The sequence below is a fragment of the Peromyscus californicus genome, unplaced genomic scaffold (assembly GCF_007827085.1).
Source record: "Peromyscus californicus insignis strain IS unplaced genomic scaffold, ASM782708v3 Scaffold_9__1_contigs__length_137607984, whole genome shotgun sequence".
Taxonomy (NCBI): Eukaryota; Metazoa; Chordata; class Mammalia; order Rodentia; family Cricetidae; genus Peromyscus; species Peromyscus californicus.
The window spans coordinates 16,149,349-16,170,272 of record NW_026294617.1 but is presented as its reverse complement, the minus strand read 5'-3'; the positions used below and the strand labels follow the sequence as shown (position 1 = coordinate 16,170,272).

Below are 20,924 nucleotides of genomic sequence, written 5' to 3'. Positions count from 1 at the left end.
AAAACTGGTGCTTTTCACTGGCTTCATTAAATGCCAAGCCTGGTAAAAGAGCACTAGCTCCCTGTGTGGCGGGTGATTATGTGACAAGGACACTTTAGGAAGTGTGCTTCAGTAGTTGCAGACAATAAAGAAAAGTTTCCAGATTCTTATGTTACTCCTAAAGGGAGTGATGTTGCATCTCATGAATCATCTCTTTTTACAACCTCAACTCACAAGTGAGTATTTGAAGGGTAACTCCAGCTTCTAGTTTGCATGACACTTGAATTCTTTAGTGAAAGTACTGTGAGCCCAGTCACACATGCTGGACGCCAGCCTGTGTATGTAAGAATGTTCATTACAAAAGTCATTTGTTCCCAGATAATCAGATTCCTCTCCCACAGTGGGCTTCAGAAATTTGCATGCCTTTTGTCTCTGACAAAGTCAGATGATAGCTTTTAATTTTCTTAATAAAGTCAATCCATGTTCTAAAGTATTATTCTATTTCAGGTAATTTTGAAAAAGAATATGATGATGTCACAATCAAGATGGTTTTTGCTGTAGCACAAACAATTGGGTTTTTCAACTCCATCTGTAATCCCATTGTGTATGCATTTATGAATGAAAACTTCAAAAAGAATTTTTTGTCTGCAGTTTGTTATTGTCTAATAAAGGAAACCTTCTCTCCAGCACGGAAGCACAGAAATTCAGGAATTTCAATGACGCAGAAGAGAGCCAAGTTATCGCGACAACAGTGTCCAGTAGAGGAAACCAAGGGAGATGCATTCAGCGACGCCACCTTTGGAGTCAAAGTGTGTGAGCAGCCAGAAGAGAAAAGGCATCTCAAGCGACAGCTTGCTTTCTTTAGTTCTGAACTTTCTGAAAATTCAACTTTAGGCAGTGGACATGAATTGTAATGGTATCTTCATAATTAATATCATTTGTATGGAAAGTTATTTTGAGCAAAGGTCAAAGACTATTTTTAAATGATGACAAGAAGGGAAACAAGGCATGTTTTCCACTTAAACTGACATAATACATGAAACTATAACTTTGAAAAATATTAAAACAGCTTTGTAAATTAAAGCAGATTTATTCAAGACATCATACATAAAGCAATGGTTTTGGCAGCAGTTTTTGTCCATGTAGTCAATGCAATGTGACTTTCCGTGTATTGCAAAACTGGATGGAAATTATTAAATTGTATCATCATCTTTGCATATTAAAGAGCTGAACACCATAATGTAATTTATAGCATACTGTTGAAGTTACGGTAACAAACTTTGCAACTGACATTTGTGCCATAATAATAAAGGCAAAGACGACGAAGAATCAGGCAAATGACAACTAATAAAACTTAAAATACAAATGCCACATCCTTTAAGCTTCTGTCTCTGTGATGACAAGTCACCTCATCTTCTGAAGTCTCTATTTGTTGCTGCGTGAATGGAGGGTCACCCCCCTCGCTCACTCGTGGAACAGTCATGAGGCAAACTGACCAGAAAGGAAGGCACTTTGCATCCTAAGGACCTCCTAGTCCTGGTCCCACCCCTCCTCTCTCTATCTCCATTTTGCTTCTCTGCTTTCCTTTCTGAGACTTATTCCAGCTCTGCCTCACTCTCCTCTCGTGACTGTTTTGTAACTGGTTTTTCTCATCAAAAGAAAGGCTGAGTAGCCTCGTTACTTCATTAGATAGACAGACAGACAGACAGCTCAGATCAGATATTTCTCTCTTTTGGGTACTTCATTCTCTCTCACTCGTGAGATGAAGGACTTTTTGTTATGTATTAAGAGGGACTTTCTCATCAGTTCACTAATGAAGAAGGACTGAGGCAACTCCAAGCCTGTGAAATATTGCTACGTCCAAGGCTGACCTCCAAGCGGTTGGTCAGGAAGAACAGAGCTCCCCACTAGCTCAGCCCCTCCCCCACTCCTGTGTCCCGTGTGTCAAGAATCCGGCTGCCACTGTAAACACTGTTGCCTTCCCAATAGAGAAGATACTCAAAGCCCCACCACAGCCTCGCTGTCTAGATGTTTCCTCTGCCTCCGGTTTTCAAGCACTCATTTTCCATCTGAAGAACTCGGGATATTTTATGACCTAAGCTTTAAGATTTGGAAGCCAAAGAGCACAAACATCTTGGGTTCTCTTAGCTACAGGCATTTTATTTCACGTGTGTCAATGAGACACTATTGAAAAGGAGAGAGGTGAAGCAGGGTGTAGAATAATAAAGACAAACCGCATGACATGGGAAAATCAGCCAAGTGAAGAAAGGAAAACATTGTTTTGTATGGGTCACTTTGCAAACTGTCACCTTTCTTGTCTAGTTATACTGTAGTAAGACAGCGATCACTACCTGACAGATCCTTAAAAACGGACCTATGTGCTGATTTTCGTTAGCTTCACCTAACAGCTCAATATTCATGTGACTTCAGATATGACAGTGAAAAGTTGCATCCTTATGTACTTATCCATAAATAAATGATAAAGTCAAAGTAGAAAACCAGCCCTCATGGCTCCCAACAGAAGAGGGACCAAAGGGACAACGTTACATCAACGTGGTCTATGTTTTCAAGGAGCATTGATGGTTATGTGTGATGGGTGTGTGTGTGTGTGGCGGGGGAGTTGTTGCCCGCATGTCTGTGTACCACGTGCATGTCTGGTGTCCATGGAAGCCAGAAGAGGGCATCAGATCCCCTGAAACTGGAGTACAGACAGGAGCTGCCATGTGGCTGCTGGAGAAAGAACTGTCACCTGGGTGCTGGGAATAGCACCTGGGTCCTCTGGAAGAGCAGCCAGTACTCTTGACCACTGAGTCATTCTTTCTAACTTTTAACTTGATCGTTACTACTGCCAAGCCTATAAAATTCCTTTATTTAACATTCCATTAGGAGCTAATTTTGCGTTCCAAATTCACAAAACTAATCTTCCAACAATTTTGTTTTATTGCCCAAAGTTTAGCATGTAGCCACTTAACTTCATTGCCTGTAAGAAAGGCAGACTCTAAATAAAATGGCGAGAAGTTACAGCTGGGAGTGAAAACAGAGGGAAGGGCTACTGCTTTTCAGGTGTAGCATTTGGGGGTTTTACAAAGTATGTTTAAAAAGGACAATGGGATACTATCATTTGTTCAACTTACTATTTTTAATTTTACTTTTTAGATTATAATATAGTTACAACATTTCTCCCTTCCCTTCCCTCCCTCCAAGACCTCCCATATACCCCTTCCCACTCTCCATCAAATCCATGGCCTCTTTTGTCACTAGTTGTCACTGTATGTTTATGTACATACATATATTGCTAAGTATAACCTGCTCAGTCTGCATGATGCTACTTGTACGCATGGTTTTGGGGCTGAATGTTTGGCACTAGGTAACCAGTTTGCGTTCTCGTCCTTGGGGAGGACCACCTCTCCCACTTCCATCTTTCTTCAGTTACCCGTAGTTCTTTGTGTAGGGTTGAGACTTCATGGGCTCTCCCCACCCATTCTGCCATGTCCATTGGTGCTGTCCTTGTTCAGCTCATGATTGGGAATCATGTTTGGGAAACCATGTTGGTGAGACTTCTTAGAAAAGCTCCTTAAATTACTAGGAGACACAGTTTCACAGCAAACTCCCTGATCCTCTGACTCTCACTCTCATTCTGCTCTCTCTTATGCAATGTTCCCTGAGTCTAAGGTGTGAGCATCCACTATTTTTGAAGCTCCTGCAGTGTGTCAGACAGACACCTTCTCTCCCTTCCCAAATTGAGGACACTTTCCTCTCTAAACCAGATTAATACTGACTGACTGCCTTTAAGCCGACTGGCCAGTGAAATAACATAGAAAACTCAGTTATAAAAATAATCAGGGTGGCAGTGGCACATGCCTTTAATCCCAGCACTCGGGAGGCAGAGCCAGGCAGATCTCTGTGAGTTCGAGGCCAGCCTGGTCTACAGAGCAAGATCCAGGAAAGGTACCAAAACTACAGAGAGAAACCCTGTCTCAAAAAAACAAAAAAAAATCAGATGAATCCATAAGTTTTATACTTCAACATATCTCTATCAACTCAGATATCAGGCATGAGGCATGTTTTCCTCTTACTTGGCATAATTCTTATATTCCAAACCCGGGCTATGATGACTTCACAGAAGAAAAGGTTAGAAATAATGATGTAAGGAAGAGTTTTTAAAAATAAACCTATTTGAATACTGTCCTTCTGAAAGGACAGGAGGAAACCAGTCGTTGATCTGACTCCGGCAGTTTCTGGTCACTGTGCCACAATCCTGGGCCTCCTCTACATTTGCAAAGTGATGTTAAAGTGGGAAATTTTACACAAAAGAGGACTTTAAAAATTGAAACTTTAATTAGTTAACACAAACAATTGTTTAGAAAAGACTCCAAGGCAAAGGACCATCCATCTGAAAAGCCAGCAGTACATTTCTTCTCTGCAGGAAGCAAGCAGAGCGAGCGCACGGTTGTTCTTGAAACTCCAGCAAAAGGGATCGGCTCAGGAGAAAAGTGATTGTGCAAGGATTCCTTAATCAAAATGGCTGGAGGTGTGTGTGTGTGTGTGTGTGTGTGTATTTCTCCCACTAGATTGGTAATCAAACAATGACAAACGTACAAAGCCACAGCAATAATGAAGAAGGGAGGGCATCCAGAGTAAATGAGGAATCACAATAAGTTTCTTGATACCAAAACTGAATTTTAATGGTGAATGTGTAATCATAAAGACAACACAGGAAGCCATGGGGTGTGCATAGAGAAAACCATAGCAGTAAGAACCGTTTCCTTCAGCAACATCTGGGAACAACTGGAGGATCTCATAGGTGGTGTCTACTGGAAATATGGATACAGTCACTATCTATAGAACAACTAGCCATTCTGGTGTAACCGATTAGAGACAATGAAAGTGTTAATGCTCACTCTTGACCATCCCACCTGGTGCATATGAACACTTTCCTCTCTGAAGAAGTTAGATGGGGTGGGGTAGAGAGACGGCTCAGCAGTTAAGAACACTTACTGCTCTTGAAGGTGATCAGAGTTCAGTTTACAGCACCCACATCAGGCAGCTTACAACCATGTATAAACCAGCTCTAGGATATCTGACATCCTCTTCTGGTCTTTACAGGCACATGACCTCACATACACACACACACAAACACACACACACACACACACACACATTATAATTATATAATTAAAAATAATAAGGTAGCTGGAGAGGTGCCTCAGTAGTTGAGAGCACTTGCTGCTCTTGCAGAGGACCTGAGTTCAGTTCCCAACACCCAGTTGGAAGCTTACAACTGCTTGTAACTCCAGCTCCAGAGGACCCAATAAATAACACTCTATCTGGTCTCCACAGACACAAGACACACATGGTGCACATACATGCATGCAGACAAACACTAATACACATAAAATATAATAAATTTTTCAAATACTAGATAAAAACTCTTCAAAAAAAATACACCTTTGTGCACATGAGTAGAGTTTCCCACAGGAGTCAGAAGAGTGCAAAGGATGCCCTGGAGCTAGGGTTACAGGCAGTTTCGAAATGCTTGATGTGGATACTGGAAACTGAACATGGATTCTCTGGAAGAGCAGCATGTACTCTAGGTGCTGAGCTATCTTTCCAGCACTCCTCCTATGAAAACAAAAAGAAAGGGGGAAAAAGAAGGAAGAGAGGGAGGGAGAGAGGGAGGGAAGGACGAAGGGGAAGGAAGGAAGGGAGGGAGGGAGGGAGGGAGGGAGGGAGGGAGGGAGGGAGGAAGGAAGGAAGGAAGGAAGGAAGGAAGGAAGGAAGGAAGGAAGGAAGGAAGGAAGAAAGGAAACCAAAAATCTTTAAACGAAACTGGCAAAGACAAAGGTCCAGTTCAGTGTGAGGCAAAACTTGGGAATCTATCTACGTGGTCAATGCACCATTTCAAGAATTTGGTACACTTTAAGAAGACAGTTTGTAGAGAAGGAAGAAGAAAATTGATGCTAGTGAGCGAAAAGAACCTGGGAGATAACACATTTCCAGGACTTAGAATTGAATTTTAAAAGCACTATCTTAACAAAATTGGAAGCAGGTAAAAGCATGGACACAGATAGAAGTGGAGATTTGCATTTCAAAACTAGAGAATCTGGGGCTGGAGAGATGGCTCAGCAGTTGAGAGCACTTTACCACTCTAGCAGATGACCCAGGTTTAGCTCCCAGCACCCACATTGGTCAGCTGACAAGTGTCTATAACTCCAGTGTGGGGAGGACAAACAAACTCACACAGGTGCTTACACACACACACACACACACACACACACACACACACACACACACACATTAATAATAAATAAATACTAGAGAACTTAATAAATACTAGAGAACAAATCCCTTTGTTGACTTCTGGTGGAAATATAAGTAATATTGCTGTCTCTATCCTTAAGTTCTTGTCATCAGATCATGAGAGTAGTGCCATGCTTACACACTGATGACGTCTGGTAGGGGAGCCAGATGTGCTTTCATTGGAATGTAATGATCTTTGTGCCAGCTTGACTCCTTATGAAGTTTATGGAATAAATAGACCTCACTGAAGTGAATGAGCTGAGATGACTCATGTTTGGGTATCAGTGGACTGGGTGCTGGGGTGAGGGCTGCCTAGTCCACAGAGTGTGTCTGATAAAGTCAACCAGTTCCCAGGCAAGAAAGTGAGACAGATTGGCAAATGGCGCCTCAATGTGTCATACTTTACCTGTTTTCAGATACAGTGGCATGCATGGTGGCCAGACCTGAGAAGCAGGATGCTCCTGAGGTGTCAGCAGCATTTAGTCCAGCCATGCCTGGGGAACCAAGTAAAGAGGACAGATGTGGACTACACTGTTGCTCAACACTCCACACCAAACTTTATCTTCAGCTCAACAGAAGTCCCCAGGGTTCCCTGGAGAACTCTGCAGAGAAGGCTCAGTGGCTTCTTAGCCCTGTCCGAATACTTTGGGTGACAACCACTTGTATTCTAGGAAGCACAGAGTGGGTTTGCTCTATTTGGATGTGAGCTAGGCACCTGGAGAATTCTGCACAGTAGGTCTCTTTAGAGAGGAGAATGCTCCACAGCTGACCCCACCCATCCTGATACAAGGCCACCCTCCTCTACCAGTAAAGTTTGTTACTCAAGTATGGGGAGTTCTCTGACATTTTTGTGATTATCAGCCATCTTCCCTGGTTGGCAAGCAGCAAGCCTGGCTAGGAATGGCCCACACACGACAGACTGGAGAATTAGCCTGTCTGATGCCAGTTCACTGTGTCTATGAAACAAATATTTTATTGAGCTGACATGTTTGTTTTGTTCTTCTTATTCACTTCACTGAATATCATGACATCTGTCCATGTCACTGAGCAGACATTTATACCAGCTTTTTATTCCCAGACCAATAATTTATTATGAGATTGTATAATCAACAGCTTGGTTCCTTACTGTCTTCATTGTCTTTTTAAAAAGTAATATTGCCTTGGACATTCCTGACCTCTGACCTTTTCTCTTGACCTATTTCTTTACAAAATTCCTTGGAGCTGAATTTTTGGTCAGTCTGGGTACCCTAAGGGAATTCTGAGAACCTGGGACAGACCTCTGCTCACCTGTTTGGGTGTCCGTTGCAGAAAGGAGCTGTGTACGGCCTAAGCAGAATCAGACGTCAAGCCCTGGCCCTGCTCTCGGCAGCTCCCACCCTCCTCTGCGATGATTTTCTTACCAAAAGATTTTGCATCTTGTAGGCCATGAGTCACACTTGGGAACTCTAAGTAGAGGGATTAAGGGGGAAGTCTTTATGGAGATAGGAAACAAACATCTGGGGGAGCAGCAAAGGGAGCCGGTACCTTGTCATCTAGTAACTGAAGGCCTTGGTACCAAATCCTGGGCTCATTAGAGCCCTGGAAATCCTCCAGCTGAGAAGAGGAAGAGGAGGAGGCCCTGGCGTCCTGGGAGCCTCAAGTCAGAGAATGTGCTGTCAGCAGCATGAGTGTGTGTGTGTGGGGGGGGGGGGGGGGGAGACAAGTGCCTCCCACAGGGACCGCAACCCAACACTTCCAAGTACAGAGAGTAGCAATAGAGACAACTATACTTCACACCAGTGGTTCTCAACCTGTGGGTCATGACTCCTTTTCCAATCCTCTATCTCCAAAAATATTTACATTACAATTCATAACAGTGACAAAATTACAGTTATAAAGTAGCAATGAAGATAATTTTATGGTTAGGGGTCACCACAACATAAGGAACTGTATTAAAGGGTCTCAGCATTAGGAAGGTTGAGAACCACTGCTTTATGCTGTTACAGAGGAAACTGCTCTGTAATTTCCTTCCCAGGGAACAGCCCAGTCTTGGCTTAGAGCCTTCCAAGTGTCCAGCAAGGATTTGACAGCCAGTAAAAAGATGACTGTGGAAGAGCGGGTCATTGTCAGAGGCAGGGGCTGAGTGAGGAACTCCAAAACATTTTGTTCCTTATCTTAGTCCGCTATCAGCTCAGTCCTGAAACACTGTCTTAGACAGCTATATCATGTCACCTTAATGGAATCTGGAACACTGGGCTGACCATTGGCTGGGAGTAGATTTATTGAGAAAGGCAGCTATGCAGTGATCAGGGACTCTGTCTGGATTGAACAGGAGACTCCTCCTTGTCCCTTGTCATGTCCCTTTCTGGGGAGAAGAGTGTGCCCGTTTGACCCTAAAGGTCTTAAAGAGCTATCTTGGACTCTGTGAACAGAGACGAATCACCATGTATTATTAATCACCTTTCCCATCGCAGTGACTGAACACCTAAGAGGGGTCTATTTTAGCTCACACTTTTGAAGAACTCAGTGTACCACAGTCGGGGTTGGCGTAGTGATGGGAGCAGCGTGGCCCACGGTTCTGCGCAGGAAGCAGGGAAGGGGGACCAGCAGCACTTTGGCCGATTTCCTCTTTTCCTCTTTTTTAGTCTAGGACTGAAAACGTTCAACTTGTGCTGACGACACTGAGGGTGGGTCTCATCCCGTTAGCTCTCTCTGGAAACACTCTCAGACACACTCAAAGGTGAGCTTCAGCCGGGCGGTGGTGGCGCACACCTTTAATCCGGCACTCGGGAGGCAGAACTCTGTGAGTTTGAGGCCACTGTGGGCTACAGAGCGAGTTCCAGGACAGCCAGAGCTACACAGGGAAACCCCGTCTCGGAAGACAAAAAACAAAAATAAAAAAGGTGTGCTTCACTAATGCCTACACATTTCATAATCCAATCAAGTTAGAAATTAACCATCACACACTATGACCAGACGGCAACCTGCCCCCACCTCCACCCCATACCTGTGCTTCCTCAAGCATTTTCTCCTCTGCTCTTAAAAGAGACATCATCTTGGCTGTTCTAAATTGGGCATAGCTCAGAGTGGGGACTAGAAAAGATGAGAAGGAAGGAGTGTGCAGCTTTGGGCTTTCTGGGTTCCAGGGAGGAAAGGGTCAGGGACTACCTACACAAGAGCTGCTTCTTGCTCGTCCTTCTCCTCATTATCCCACTGGTCCCAGGAGGCTGGCAGCTGAAGCTAGAGCTGCCAGTCCAAGTCATGAGTAACCACTCTGCAGTGACTTCGACCTATGAAGGTCTTGTGTCCACTCCTGCCTCTTTAGGTGGCCTTCAGGAGTCAGCTGTGGTGTGTTATTTCCTTAAGAGTACCCCCCCAAAGTACTGCAAATTGAGTGGCTTAGTACCCCAGGAGTTTGTTGGCTCACTGCTCTGCTCTGAAGTCCAGCTTTCTGGAACTGGGGAGTCCCTGGGGCCTTGCTTCCTGTGGAGACACCAGGGAAGACATCTGCTCCAGGCCTTGCTTCAGCACCCACAACTTAGTGGCTTGTGGCAACAGATCTCTCATCTCCACAGAGGGTCTCCTGTGTGCTTCTGTATCTGAAGCCCCCTTTCAAAAGTGACATATCTGGGGCTGGAGAGACGGCTCAGTGCTTAAGAGCACTGGATGCTCTTCCAGAGGACCCAGGTTCAATTCCCAGCACTCACATGAAACCTCACAGCCATCCATAACTCCAGTTCCAGAGGATCAGACCCCTTCTTCTGGCCTCTGTGGCATGCACATGGTACACATACATACATACAGGCAAAGCACTCACACATAAAATAAGGATAATACATCTTTTTTAAATTACATATTTATTTAGTTTTGTAAGTCAGAATACAACTTGTGAGAGTTCAGGTCTTACCTTTCACCCCTTAGGTCTCGGGAATCGAACTCAAATTGTTAGGTTTGGCGGCAGGTACCTTTTTACTTGCTGGGCCATCTAGTCAGCACCTTTTTTGAGGACACAGACTATGTGGATCTTCCTCTATAAACTTTACAAATTTTCCATTCATATAATGAAAAATATTTTTGTGAATTTTTGTGTAATTCATAAAGTTTATGTCTATGTTCATTTTTCCATTTGGATTCTACATGGTTTACTTTTTCTATACTTACTCTGTGGCCATTTGAGGGACAAACTTTTCCCTCCATGAAATCGAATTTGTCCCTTTTACAAATTCTCTGGGTACGTGGGCTGGTGCCTTCCAATGACAGAAGAACTGGTGGTATTTCACTTACTGTGATCATCTCTGTGAGGCTAGCCCTTCAGTCATAGGGAGTCATAGGGAGCCAGCTGAGGTTGTTCCTTCCCTTGGTCCAGCTCCTCCTGTCCCTAAGTACTAGGTCCAGCTGTCAGCAAACTTCCCACTGGTGCTTCTTACACATGGACCCCTTTAAACACCTTACATCGTTCATCCTCCTCCCAAGCAACACATGAGTCTTGTTCCAGCCTGTGGCTCAGACTTGATTTCCACATCACAGGATACTGCATTTCTGACTTTATTTATTTAATAAACTCTTTAATTAAATAAATTATTTATTAACTTTAAGTTATTTAAAACATTTCTATTTCTTAATGTAGGCATTTATTGTTATATATAAATATACAGCTTTTGCTGTATACCACAGATTTGGGTATGTTGTGTTTATAGTTTTTCATTTAAAGAAAAATTTCAACGAATTTTTAATTCCTGAATAACCCAGTTTGTTTAAAAAAAAATAAGTTACCTAATCTCAGTATATTTGCACAGTCTCTAAAGTTTCTGCCTCAGTCAAAGTTTCTGATGCTGTGAGAGAATACCACAACCAAAAGCAACTTGGGGAGAAATGGCTTTATTTCATCTTACAACTCTTAGGTCATACTCCATCACTGAAGGAAGTCAGGGCAGGAACCCACGGCAGGGGTTTGACTGGTTTGGCCCCTGTGGCTTGCTCAGGCTGCTTCCTTATATCACCCAGGACCACATGCCCAGGGGTGGCACCACCCACAATGAGCTGAGCCCTCCCATATTAATTATTAATCAAGAAAATGCCCTACAGGCTTGCCCATGGGCCAATTTTGGGGGACATTTTCTCAGTTAAGTTTCCCTCTTCTCAAATGACTCCAGCTTGTGTCAAACTGACAAAAAACTAACCAGAACAACTGATCCCTTGTCAACTTGACACACAGATACATTACTATTTAATCATCACCTTTCCTTATTGCTCATCCCCAAGACCTCATATTAATTTATACCATAATTGAAAACATTCCAATTCTAAGTCCCTCTGTCTTTAAAAATACTTCACACACTTTCAAAATTCATTCTCTTTAAGATACCCAAAGTCTCTCTCAAACTTCCAAGCCTCTCTAAATAGCCACTCTCCCTAAAAGTCCATGTCTCTCTAAAATATCAAAATTGCGCCGGGCAGTGGTGGCGCACGCCTTTAATCCCAGCACTTGGGAGGCAGAGCCAGGCAGATCTCTGTGAGTTCGAGGCCAGCCTGGTCTACAAAGTGAGTTCCAGGAAAGGCGCAAAGCTACACAGAGAAACCCTGTCTCGAAAAAAACAAAAACAAAACAAAACAAAAATCAAAATTGCTCTAAATTTCCAAAGTTTCTATAAAACACCTAAGGTCTCATAGCTGTCAGTTCCTGTAAAATTTTAAAAAATGAGTTAAATACTTTCTTACTCCAAGAGGGAAGAACCAGGACACAGTAATAATCAGATCAAAGAAAAACCAAAGCCCAACAGTTCAGTCCTTGATGTCTGGGACCCACTCGTGATCCCCTGGGCATGATCCTCTGGGCCACTTCTCTGGCTCCACCATTGGCAGTACACACAGCTTGTCTCTTAGGTTCAGACTGTCCTTGGCAGTCATCCCATGGTACGGGCATCTCCAAAATGTTGGAGTTTTCTATTGCAACTAAGCTGAACCTTCACCAATTGCTTTTCCTGGGCTCTCTCCAGGAACTCTAACCCTATTATCTGGTGCCAAGCCTCAGCTGCTCTCCATACCCACTTCATGCCATCTGGGTAACTCTTATACATTACCAAGTTCAGTGATGACATGAGATGCAGCCTTGGCCCCTTATGGCCCACAGCTTGTGTGAGCTGACCCTGAGGAAACACTCCCACATTTATGATCCTCAATGATGCTAGTCTCTCTTTTTTTTAATTCTTCTCTCACATGTTACATACCAACTGCAGTTTTCCCTCCCTCCTCTCTTCCTAGTCCCCCCTCCCTCCACATTTCCCCTCTCCCCCAGATCCACTCCTCCTCCGTTTCCCTTCAGAAAAGGGCAGGCCTCCCAGGGATGTCAACCAAACATGGCATCATAACCTAGGCACATGACCCTCATATCAAGGCTAGACAAGGCAACCCTTAGGAGGGAAGGGTCCCAAAATCAGGCAAAAGACTCAGAGGCGGCCCCTACGCCCATTGTTAGGAGTCCCACAAAAACACCAAGCTACACAACCATAACATATATACAGAAGACCTAGTTCAGACCCATACAGGCTCCCTGATTGTCGATTCAGTCTCTGTGAGCCCTTATGAACCCTGCTCAGTTGATTCTATGGGCCATGTTCTTGTAGTGGTCTTTGACCCCTCTGGCTCCTACAGTCCTTCCTCCCCCTCTTCTGCAGGATTCCCTGAGTGCCACATAATGTTTGGCTGTGGGTGGGTCTCTGCATCTGCTCCCACCAGTTGCTGAATGAAGCCTCTCTGCTGACGATTATGCTAGAGTCCGGTCTATGAGTATAAGAGAATATCATTAGGAATCTCACAGCTGATTCTTCAGTCTCAGCTGACCAACATCAATTTCCCAGCAAATCAAAGGTTTTACTTTAGTGGTTCTTCTGTTTGTTTCTTTGATACAGGAGTTCACTGTATAGTCCTGGCTGTCCTGGAACTCACTCTGTAGACCAGGGCTGGCTTCCAACTCATGGAGATCCACCTGCCTCTGCCTCCTGAGTGCTGGAATTTAAAGCATGTGCCACCACTGACCAGCAACTTTAGTGGTTCTTAATTCAAAATATCACGAGTGGCCCAGATAATCTTTGCTTCCCTCTAGAACTTCACAAGCCAGGCCTCCATCATCTTCACTCTTCTCAACATTCTTACCTTCCAGGCTCCCATAGAACAACCCACTGAGCTCTGAGCACTCAATGGCTTTTCCAGCCCAAAGTTCAAATACCATTACAATCCTCCCAAAGACCCCTGGTTAGGTCTGTCACAGCAAGACCCCGCAACCTGGTACCGATTTCTGTATTAATTAGGATCTCTGTTGCTGTGATAAACACCATGAACAAAATCAACTTGTTTCAGGGGTGGTATTTGGCTTACACTAATACATTGAAATCCATCAAGGAAACAAGTCAGGACGGGAATTTGTCAGCCAGCTGGAGACAGGAACTGAAGTAGAGACCAGCTGTTTACTGGTTTGTCCCTGCTGGCTTGCTCAGCCTGCTTTCTTAGAGCACCCAAGACCAACCCAGGATAGCACCATCCACAGTGAGCTGGGCCATTCCACATAATCGTCAATCAAGAAAATGCCCTAGAGGTTTGGACACAGGTCAATATGGAAGAGGCATTTTCTCAGTTGAAGTGCTCTCTTCCAAATGGTCTAGCTTGTGTCAAATGAAAAAACAAACAACTAGCCAGCATAGTTTCTTCTGTTAACTTATAGTTTCATTCTATTGTGATCAGAAGATACAAGATTCCAGATCTATTCATTTGTAAGTTCTTGTTAACAATGTGTGACCTGATGTATTGTCTAAGTGTCTGTTGCTGGGTTTTGAAACTGCTATTACTAAATTTGAGCCTATCTTTTGAGTCTGATTATGTAATTTTATGAAGTTGGGCACTTCACTATTATGTGCATGAAGATACTGTTTTGATACAGGATGTTGCTATGTAGCTCAAGCTGGCCACAAATTCTTGGTTCTGCTTCAGTTTCCCAAATGCTGGAAATATGCCGCTATGTTGGGTTGTAAATGCATATAGACTTACAATCACTGTATATTCTTGATTGATTCCCTAGATCATAATATGGCAACCTTATTTAAGAAATCTCATTTTGAGGCACTGAAACATTTGGCATATTTGTAGTTTAATGTGTGAATCTAAATAAATTCTCTACAGAATTATTTTATTTTGTAATTTCCTAAGCAATGGGGACACCCGTCATTGCCAACTATGGGCTTATTTAAGAAAGCGGAGGCAAAGAAGAAATTGGCATAAGGTACTTTGATACAAATCTCATTGTTCATGGAGACCTGAAGTAATAACTAGCCCCAATTTGTTCAAGATGTTGTTGAGCAACTATTCTCTCTAGGACAGCAGTCAACCTGTGGGTCATGACCCCTTTGGCAAGCCTCTACCTCCAAAAATATTTACATTATGATTCATAAGAGTAGCAAAATTACAGTTATAAAGAAGCAATGAAAATTGGTTTACAGTTGGGGGTTACCACAACATGAGGAACTGTATTAAAGGGTCAATGCTTAGGAAGGTTGAGAACCACTGCTCTAAGGGTCTAGCCTGAGCTGTAGACTTAACAAAGATAAACTTTGTCAGAAAATCTGCACTTGGAATGTGTAAAACCTGGGCTGCATGCAGAAGCAATCTCTTTTGAGTCCTTAGAACGTCTTTGAGATAGAATTTACCTCAGGTAGGCAAACGTGGGACTTCCCCTCCCTAACTCCCCAACCCTAACTTTATATGGAGCTGACGAGCATGACTTCATCTTGTTATCACCAGCTGCCAGATATGACAGATAATTAATTAGATAGCTATCCGACTGCAGCTGCACAGACTTGTTAGTTCTGTGATGAAGAAAGAGCAGGTGGTTCCCTCCACCCCTCCTTACTTAGTGTTCTTTTACCAAGGTTACTGAGAACAATGGAAATTTTTCACTTATTCACAGTGGGTTTTGCTTTTGCTGCTGTTGTTTGTTTTTAGATAAGGCCAAATTCACTAAAAGTTTAACCGGTTTCACTCTCAGCATACAATGTGGTTATTGTTTGTTTTGCTTTTTTTTTTTTGATCCCACTTCTCTGGGGAAGGATTAAGCAAAATTAAAAAGTGAGCAGCACCGCCGGGCGGTGATGGCGCACGCCTTTAATCCCAGCACTCGGGAGGCAGAGCCAGGCGGATCTCTGTGAGTTCGAGGCCAGCCTGGGCTACCAAGTGAGTTCCAGGAAAGGTGCAAAGCTACACAGAGAAACCCTGTCTCAAAAAAAAAAAAAAAAAAAAAACCAAAAAAAAAAAAAAAGTGAGCAGCAGCTTTCCCTTAGCCAATGGGTTTTTCGCTATTTTTCCACACTGGGAAGCCATGGAAGCAGGAGGCCAAGACAGCTGGGAACCAAGTCTCCTTAGACTCAGTAAGGAGCTTCCTGTTGGCCAGTTCAACTCTACAAACTGGAGCAGCTCCCTGACCCGAGTACATCTTGTGGGTACATCCTCTACTCTCTTCTCATCCTGTGAACCCAGCCCAGGGCCTGCTGCTGCCATTGCATGGTAACTTGGCTGCCTATAAGATGGGGTCAGTCGGCAGAGCGAGGGAATGTGTGTAGTGTTCAGCAGTAATTACTGCTGTTAGATTAGCCTGCTCTGAGGTCTGGTCCATAAGCAGTACTTGGGAATCCTACGATGTGTCTGGCCCTCACCACAATCCACTTGGAGAAGCCTCAGAATGGTCTCTCTCATCTGGCAGAGGTCTCTAGCTGCTCCTGACACCAAATTTAGCAGGTTTGATATTTTCCATGATATCATCTTGCCTTGAGATCTTTTTTGTCCAGGTCAGGAATCAACCAGTTCAAGACTTCTCTGGAAACTTAATGTATCAATCCACTGAAGCAGAGCACTGCTTCTGGCTCTCCTGCCTGTCCTTTCATGAGCAAGATGGTCTGAAGGCCAAGAGCTCTCCAGATCCGAGATCAGGCACCACCTGGATGCTCCTCAATTCAAGCTACCACCATATAGGTGGACAGCAATCAGATGAAATCTAGAAACATCAGACCTTTTCATTGTAATGGAAACACAACATTAACGTTTACCTCAGAGGATGGTGAGTAAAGGGGAAGCTGCCACTCAGCAGGGCTACACCAAGACGTAAGTCTATCAGTTTTGAAAACATAAAACTTGGCAGTTTGCAGTCTGAAACAGTTTGGAAATCCCTGAAGCATGCTGTTGAATTGTCTCCTGTCTTTTCTAGCTTAGCCACTAGTGTTAAAACAGGGAGCTAGGCAGTCACCCCAGGAAAATAACTTATTTAAAATTCTTACCACAATTCTACATAGCGAGAGTACTGCTCTTAAGTACTTCCTGTTTAAAGCAGTGGTCCGATTCCAAAGGGGGTGAAACTGGCTGTGTGCATGTATATGTGGGAGTTAAGATGGAGAAGCATGGCCAGGGCTAGGTGATCATTTGGTGTCTGAGACTCCCTGCTTCTAGCAGATTAATTCGGCTTGGTCACCTTGTGCATGCTCAGAGACATTTAGAGGATATGCTCCCACTGTCTTAATACTTCCCAAGCTCAGAGCCACACTGGTAGTGACTTTGGTGTCTGCTGACACACACCCACAGGACCAGGAGACAGGTGTCTTGCATAAATCTGCAGAGTTGCAGTATTCCACGTCAGCACACTCTGGTACACAGAACCCTAAAGTGGACACTTTCTCTTAGCTCCTTCTGGCTGGCAGGACGAGGATCAGCCTCTGTACTGCCAGTCAGATGTTACCTGAGGATAAGAAGACAACCTACTGCTCCCACTTGCCACACGTGGCTACCTTGTGAACCACAGGCCTGGGAAAGCGCTGTGTCCATGTCTTCCATGAGGAAGTTGTTACTTTTCTCCTCATTTTGATTGTGTGTTGCTCACCTCCCCACACTTTTTCTCAAATCTAATCTGGTAGTTTTCTATTTTCCTTTTCTCTCTCACCATTCACTTTCAAACTATTTAGTTTTCCATTTCTTTAACCTATCTTATTTTTTGCACCCCTTTTTTTCTGCTGTTATTGGAAATGTAGTGTGTGTTATTGTTTCATGCTATCTTTATATATTTGGCTTGGTTTTGTGCTGTTATCATTATTATCTGAGGTTGTTTCCTCCCCAAGGAATCCCCCTGGGGACTGAGCCCTTAAGAGAAGACTGATTGCTAAGATTCTCAGGGAACAGTGGCAAAGTATCTGTCTCAGAAGGTAAACACAAAAACAATATGAAAAATCAAGAAAAAATAACTCCACCAAAAGCCAATAGCCTTTAAATATTCATATGTAAACATAATGATGCAGATTAAATGCTTGCCAAAATAATCTGAAGTCTATTGTAAGAAAGATAATAACTTTAAAAGAGTACAAATAAAAAAGCAAACAATTTTAAAAAATTAGTCAGGACTTGGATGAGAAATTAAGCAAAGAGGAGAAAAAAATTAATTTTCTGGGAAATAATCTTGTAAAGCTTAATCAAGACTCCACCGGAAGCTTCAGCAACAGACTAGAGCAAAGAAAGACTATGAGGAACTGAACACAGGCTGATGAATTCTTACATTCAGAGAGCAATAAAAATGAGATATCATCATTATAATATTCCATACTTGTGGGCCATGATTAAGAGATGAAATTTATGAATCTTTTGTATAGAAGAGGGAGCTGAAATACAGCCTAAGACACAGAAAACCTATTTCATAAAATAGCTGAAAATACCTCAAATCTAAGGAAATATATGGATATCCACTTCTCTATGTAACATTCTAGTGAGATTCCAGGAGTACCAAACAGAATACTGAAAGCTCAAGAACGAAGCATCTTACACAGGAAAACTGGTCAGGATAACAGTAGAATTCTCAACAAAAACTCTTTTAAGGCCAAGATAACAGAGAATGATGTATTTTAAACCCTGAAAGAAAATGGCCACCAACCAATAGTAATGCTGACAGCAAAAGTATACCTGAAAATCAGTGGAGAAATAATACCTTCCAAGGTAACTATAAACCAAAATAATTCTACACCATTAAGCCAGTATTGCAAATATATAAAAGAATCCTACACTAAGAAAACAAGCCGGGCGGTGGTGGGGCACTCCTTTAATCCCAGCACTCGGAAGGCAGAGCCAGGCGGATCTCTGTGAGTTCGAGGCCAGCCTGGGCTACCAAGTGAGTTCCAGGAAAGGCGCAAAGCTACACAGAGAAACCCTGTCTTGAAAAACCAAAAAAAAAAAAAAAAGAAAACAATATACCCAATACTAAGAGCTTATGAAGGGATAAATCTTACTAAACAAATAATCAAATGATAAATAAGATAGAAATAGTATAACAATAAAGCAGCAACACTCTATGATTAATTTGGAAGAAAATAGAGTATTCCAAACAACCAGAAAAAAATAGAAATTAGTATGTATCTTTCAATAACAAACCTAAATATAAATAGTGTTGGCTCTCTAATTAAAGAGACTGGCTCCTGAATTGAAAAGGATTCAATTTTTGTTACCTGTATGAAATAAACATCACTGGCACAGCCACACAGCCTGAAAGGATGGAAAATGATATTCCATGAAAATGGACCCAAAAAAGAAGCTACGTAGAGTAACTATCCTAATACCTGAATAGATTTCAGGGCAAAATTAGTTGAAACTAAAAATGACTAAACACGACTAAAGGGAACAGTTTTATCAAGAAGATAAAACAATTGTGTACAAACACATACACACAGTGAATACTGGCAGGACAATTTCATAAAACAAACACTACTGGACATAAAGAACAGAGAATTTCAGATACAATAGTAAGTAATTTCAACACCCCACTCTCATCAATACATAGAGCACCTAGACAAAGGATCAATAAGCTTTAAACTGTACCAAAGACCAAACAGCCTAGACACAGACACACTCACACAGACAAAGAATATTCCAGTAGTTGTAGAATACACATTTTTTTCAGAATACACATTTGACTCAGCAGCCCATGAAATTTTCTCCAAAACAGTTTATATCAGACCCTAAAGCAAATCTTAACAAATAAAAAATATTGAGTAAGTTCTTGTACTCCATCAGGTCAAATGGGATAAAACCAGAAATCGACAGCAAGAGAAAATAAACTACTACAATATGCTGTTGAATGGTAAGTGGTTCACTGAAGAAATGGGAAGATTAAAAACTTCATAGAATCAAATGAAAATTAAAAAAAAAACACTTATAGGAGTCTGTGGGCTACAGCAAAATCAGTTCTAAGAAAGAAACTTACGTAGTCCTGAGTATTGACTTTAAAAAGAGACATCAAGAAAATAACCTAATGATGCTATCTCAAGGTTGCAGAAAACAAGAATAAGCCAAACCTAACATCTACAGAAAGAGCTGCTAAGATCCGATTGCAAATTAACAAAATGTGAAGAGAAAATTATGAAGGATAAAGGAAAGGAAGGCTACTTGCTTGAAAAGATACAGTGGAAAAACAGCCTAAGTAACTTCAGTAAAAGAGAGAAAACCGGAAATGAATATAATTAAAAAATCAAGCCGGGCAGGGTGGCGCACAGCTTTAATCCCAGCACTCGGGAGGCAAGAGGCAGGCGGATCTCTGTGAGTTCGAGGCCAGCCTGGTCTACAGAGTGAGATCCAGGAAAGGCGCAAAGCTACACAGAGAAACCCTGTCTCGAAAAACCAAAAAAAAAAAAGAAATCAAATAAAATTGTTACTATTGAAATCCAACTTTCTATGATACTTCATGATATTATGAAACATACAATTAACAAATATATTTCAATAGATTGAAAAATATAGAGTGTTCTTTGAGACACACATTAATTACGAAGGTATAAGAAACTAAAGAAATCTATCATGGGCAATGTGATGGAAGTAGTAATAGCTGCCCAACAAAGAAAACCAAGGACTAAAATGGCTTCACCGCTGCATTCCACCAGACATTTGAAGAACTTGACCATCAATGCTCCTCAAGATACTCTATAAAAGTAAAAATGAGAGTACTTCCAAACTCATTCCCCTGCTAAGAAAAAACTGGATAGGGAGGGAGGGGGAAAGGGATTACAAACTAGTTTCCTTCATGACAACTCTAGATGCAAAAATCCCCAATAAAATGCTTGCACACTCAATACAAGAACACAGCAAAAAGATCGTCTGCCATCAACTTGGTTTCCCAGTAGGGATGAAACATGGTTCAGTATACACAAATCAATAGACCTTGATCACACACAGAAATGTGGACAAAACATAATCATTTCAATCGATACTGAAAATGACCTTTGACACAATTCAACGCTCCTGAATGATAGAAGTCCTGAAGAGACTAGTAAAAGACGGATCATATTTCTTCAACACAAGACAACTGTATTGCAACATTACACTGAATGGGGAAACTGAAAGCACCTCCTTTACAATCAGGAAGGAGCTCCATGCCCACTCTAACCACTCTTGATCAAAGTAACTTCTGAAATCCTAGCCACAGCAATAAGGGAAATGAAAGGGGTATGAAAAAGGAAATTAAATAACTGATTTGTAGACAATATACTATACTTAAGACATCCAAAAGACCCAGAAGCTTCTTACTTCTGGTCATTTCGTCAAAGAAGCAAGATGTAAATCCAACACACAAAAATCAGTTTCTCTACACACCAGCAAACTTC

At 42.3% G+C, this 20,924-nt stretch overlaps 1 protein-coding gene across 1 annotated transcript in view; it reads left to right on the top strand.

Annotated features, from left to right (window-relative positions):
- LOC128105289 (pyroglutamylated RF-amide peptide receptor) overlaps positions 1 to 3,128 on the top strand; it is a 49,448-nt gene extending 46,320 nt beyond the window's left edge. Inside the window, exon 6 of the mRNA XM_052730297.1 lies at positions 487 to 3,128. Coding sequence (XP_052586257.1) covers positions 487 to 893 — 407 coding nt within the window. The 3' untranslated portion in view covers positions 894 to 3,128. The remainder of the gene's footprint in view (positions 1 to 486) is intronic.
- The last annotated feature ends 17,796 nt before the right edge of the window (positions 3,129 to 20,924 follow it).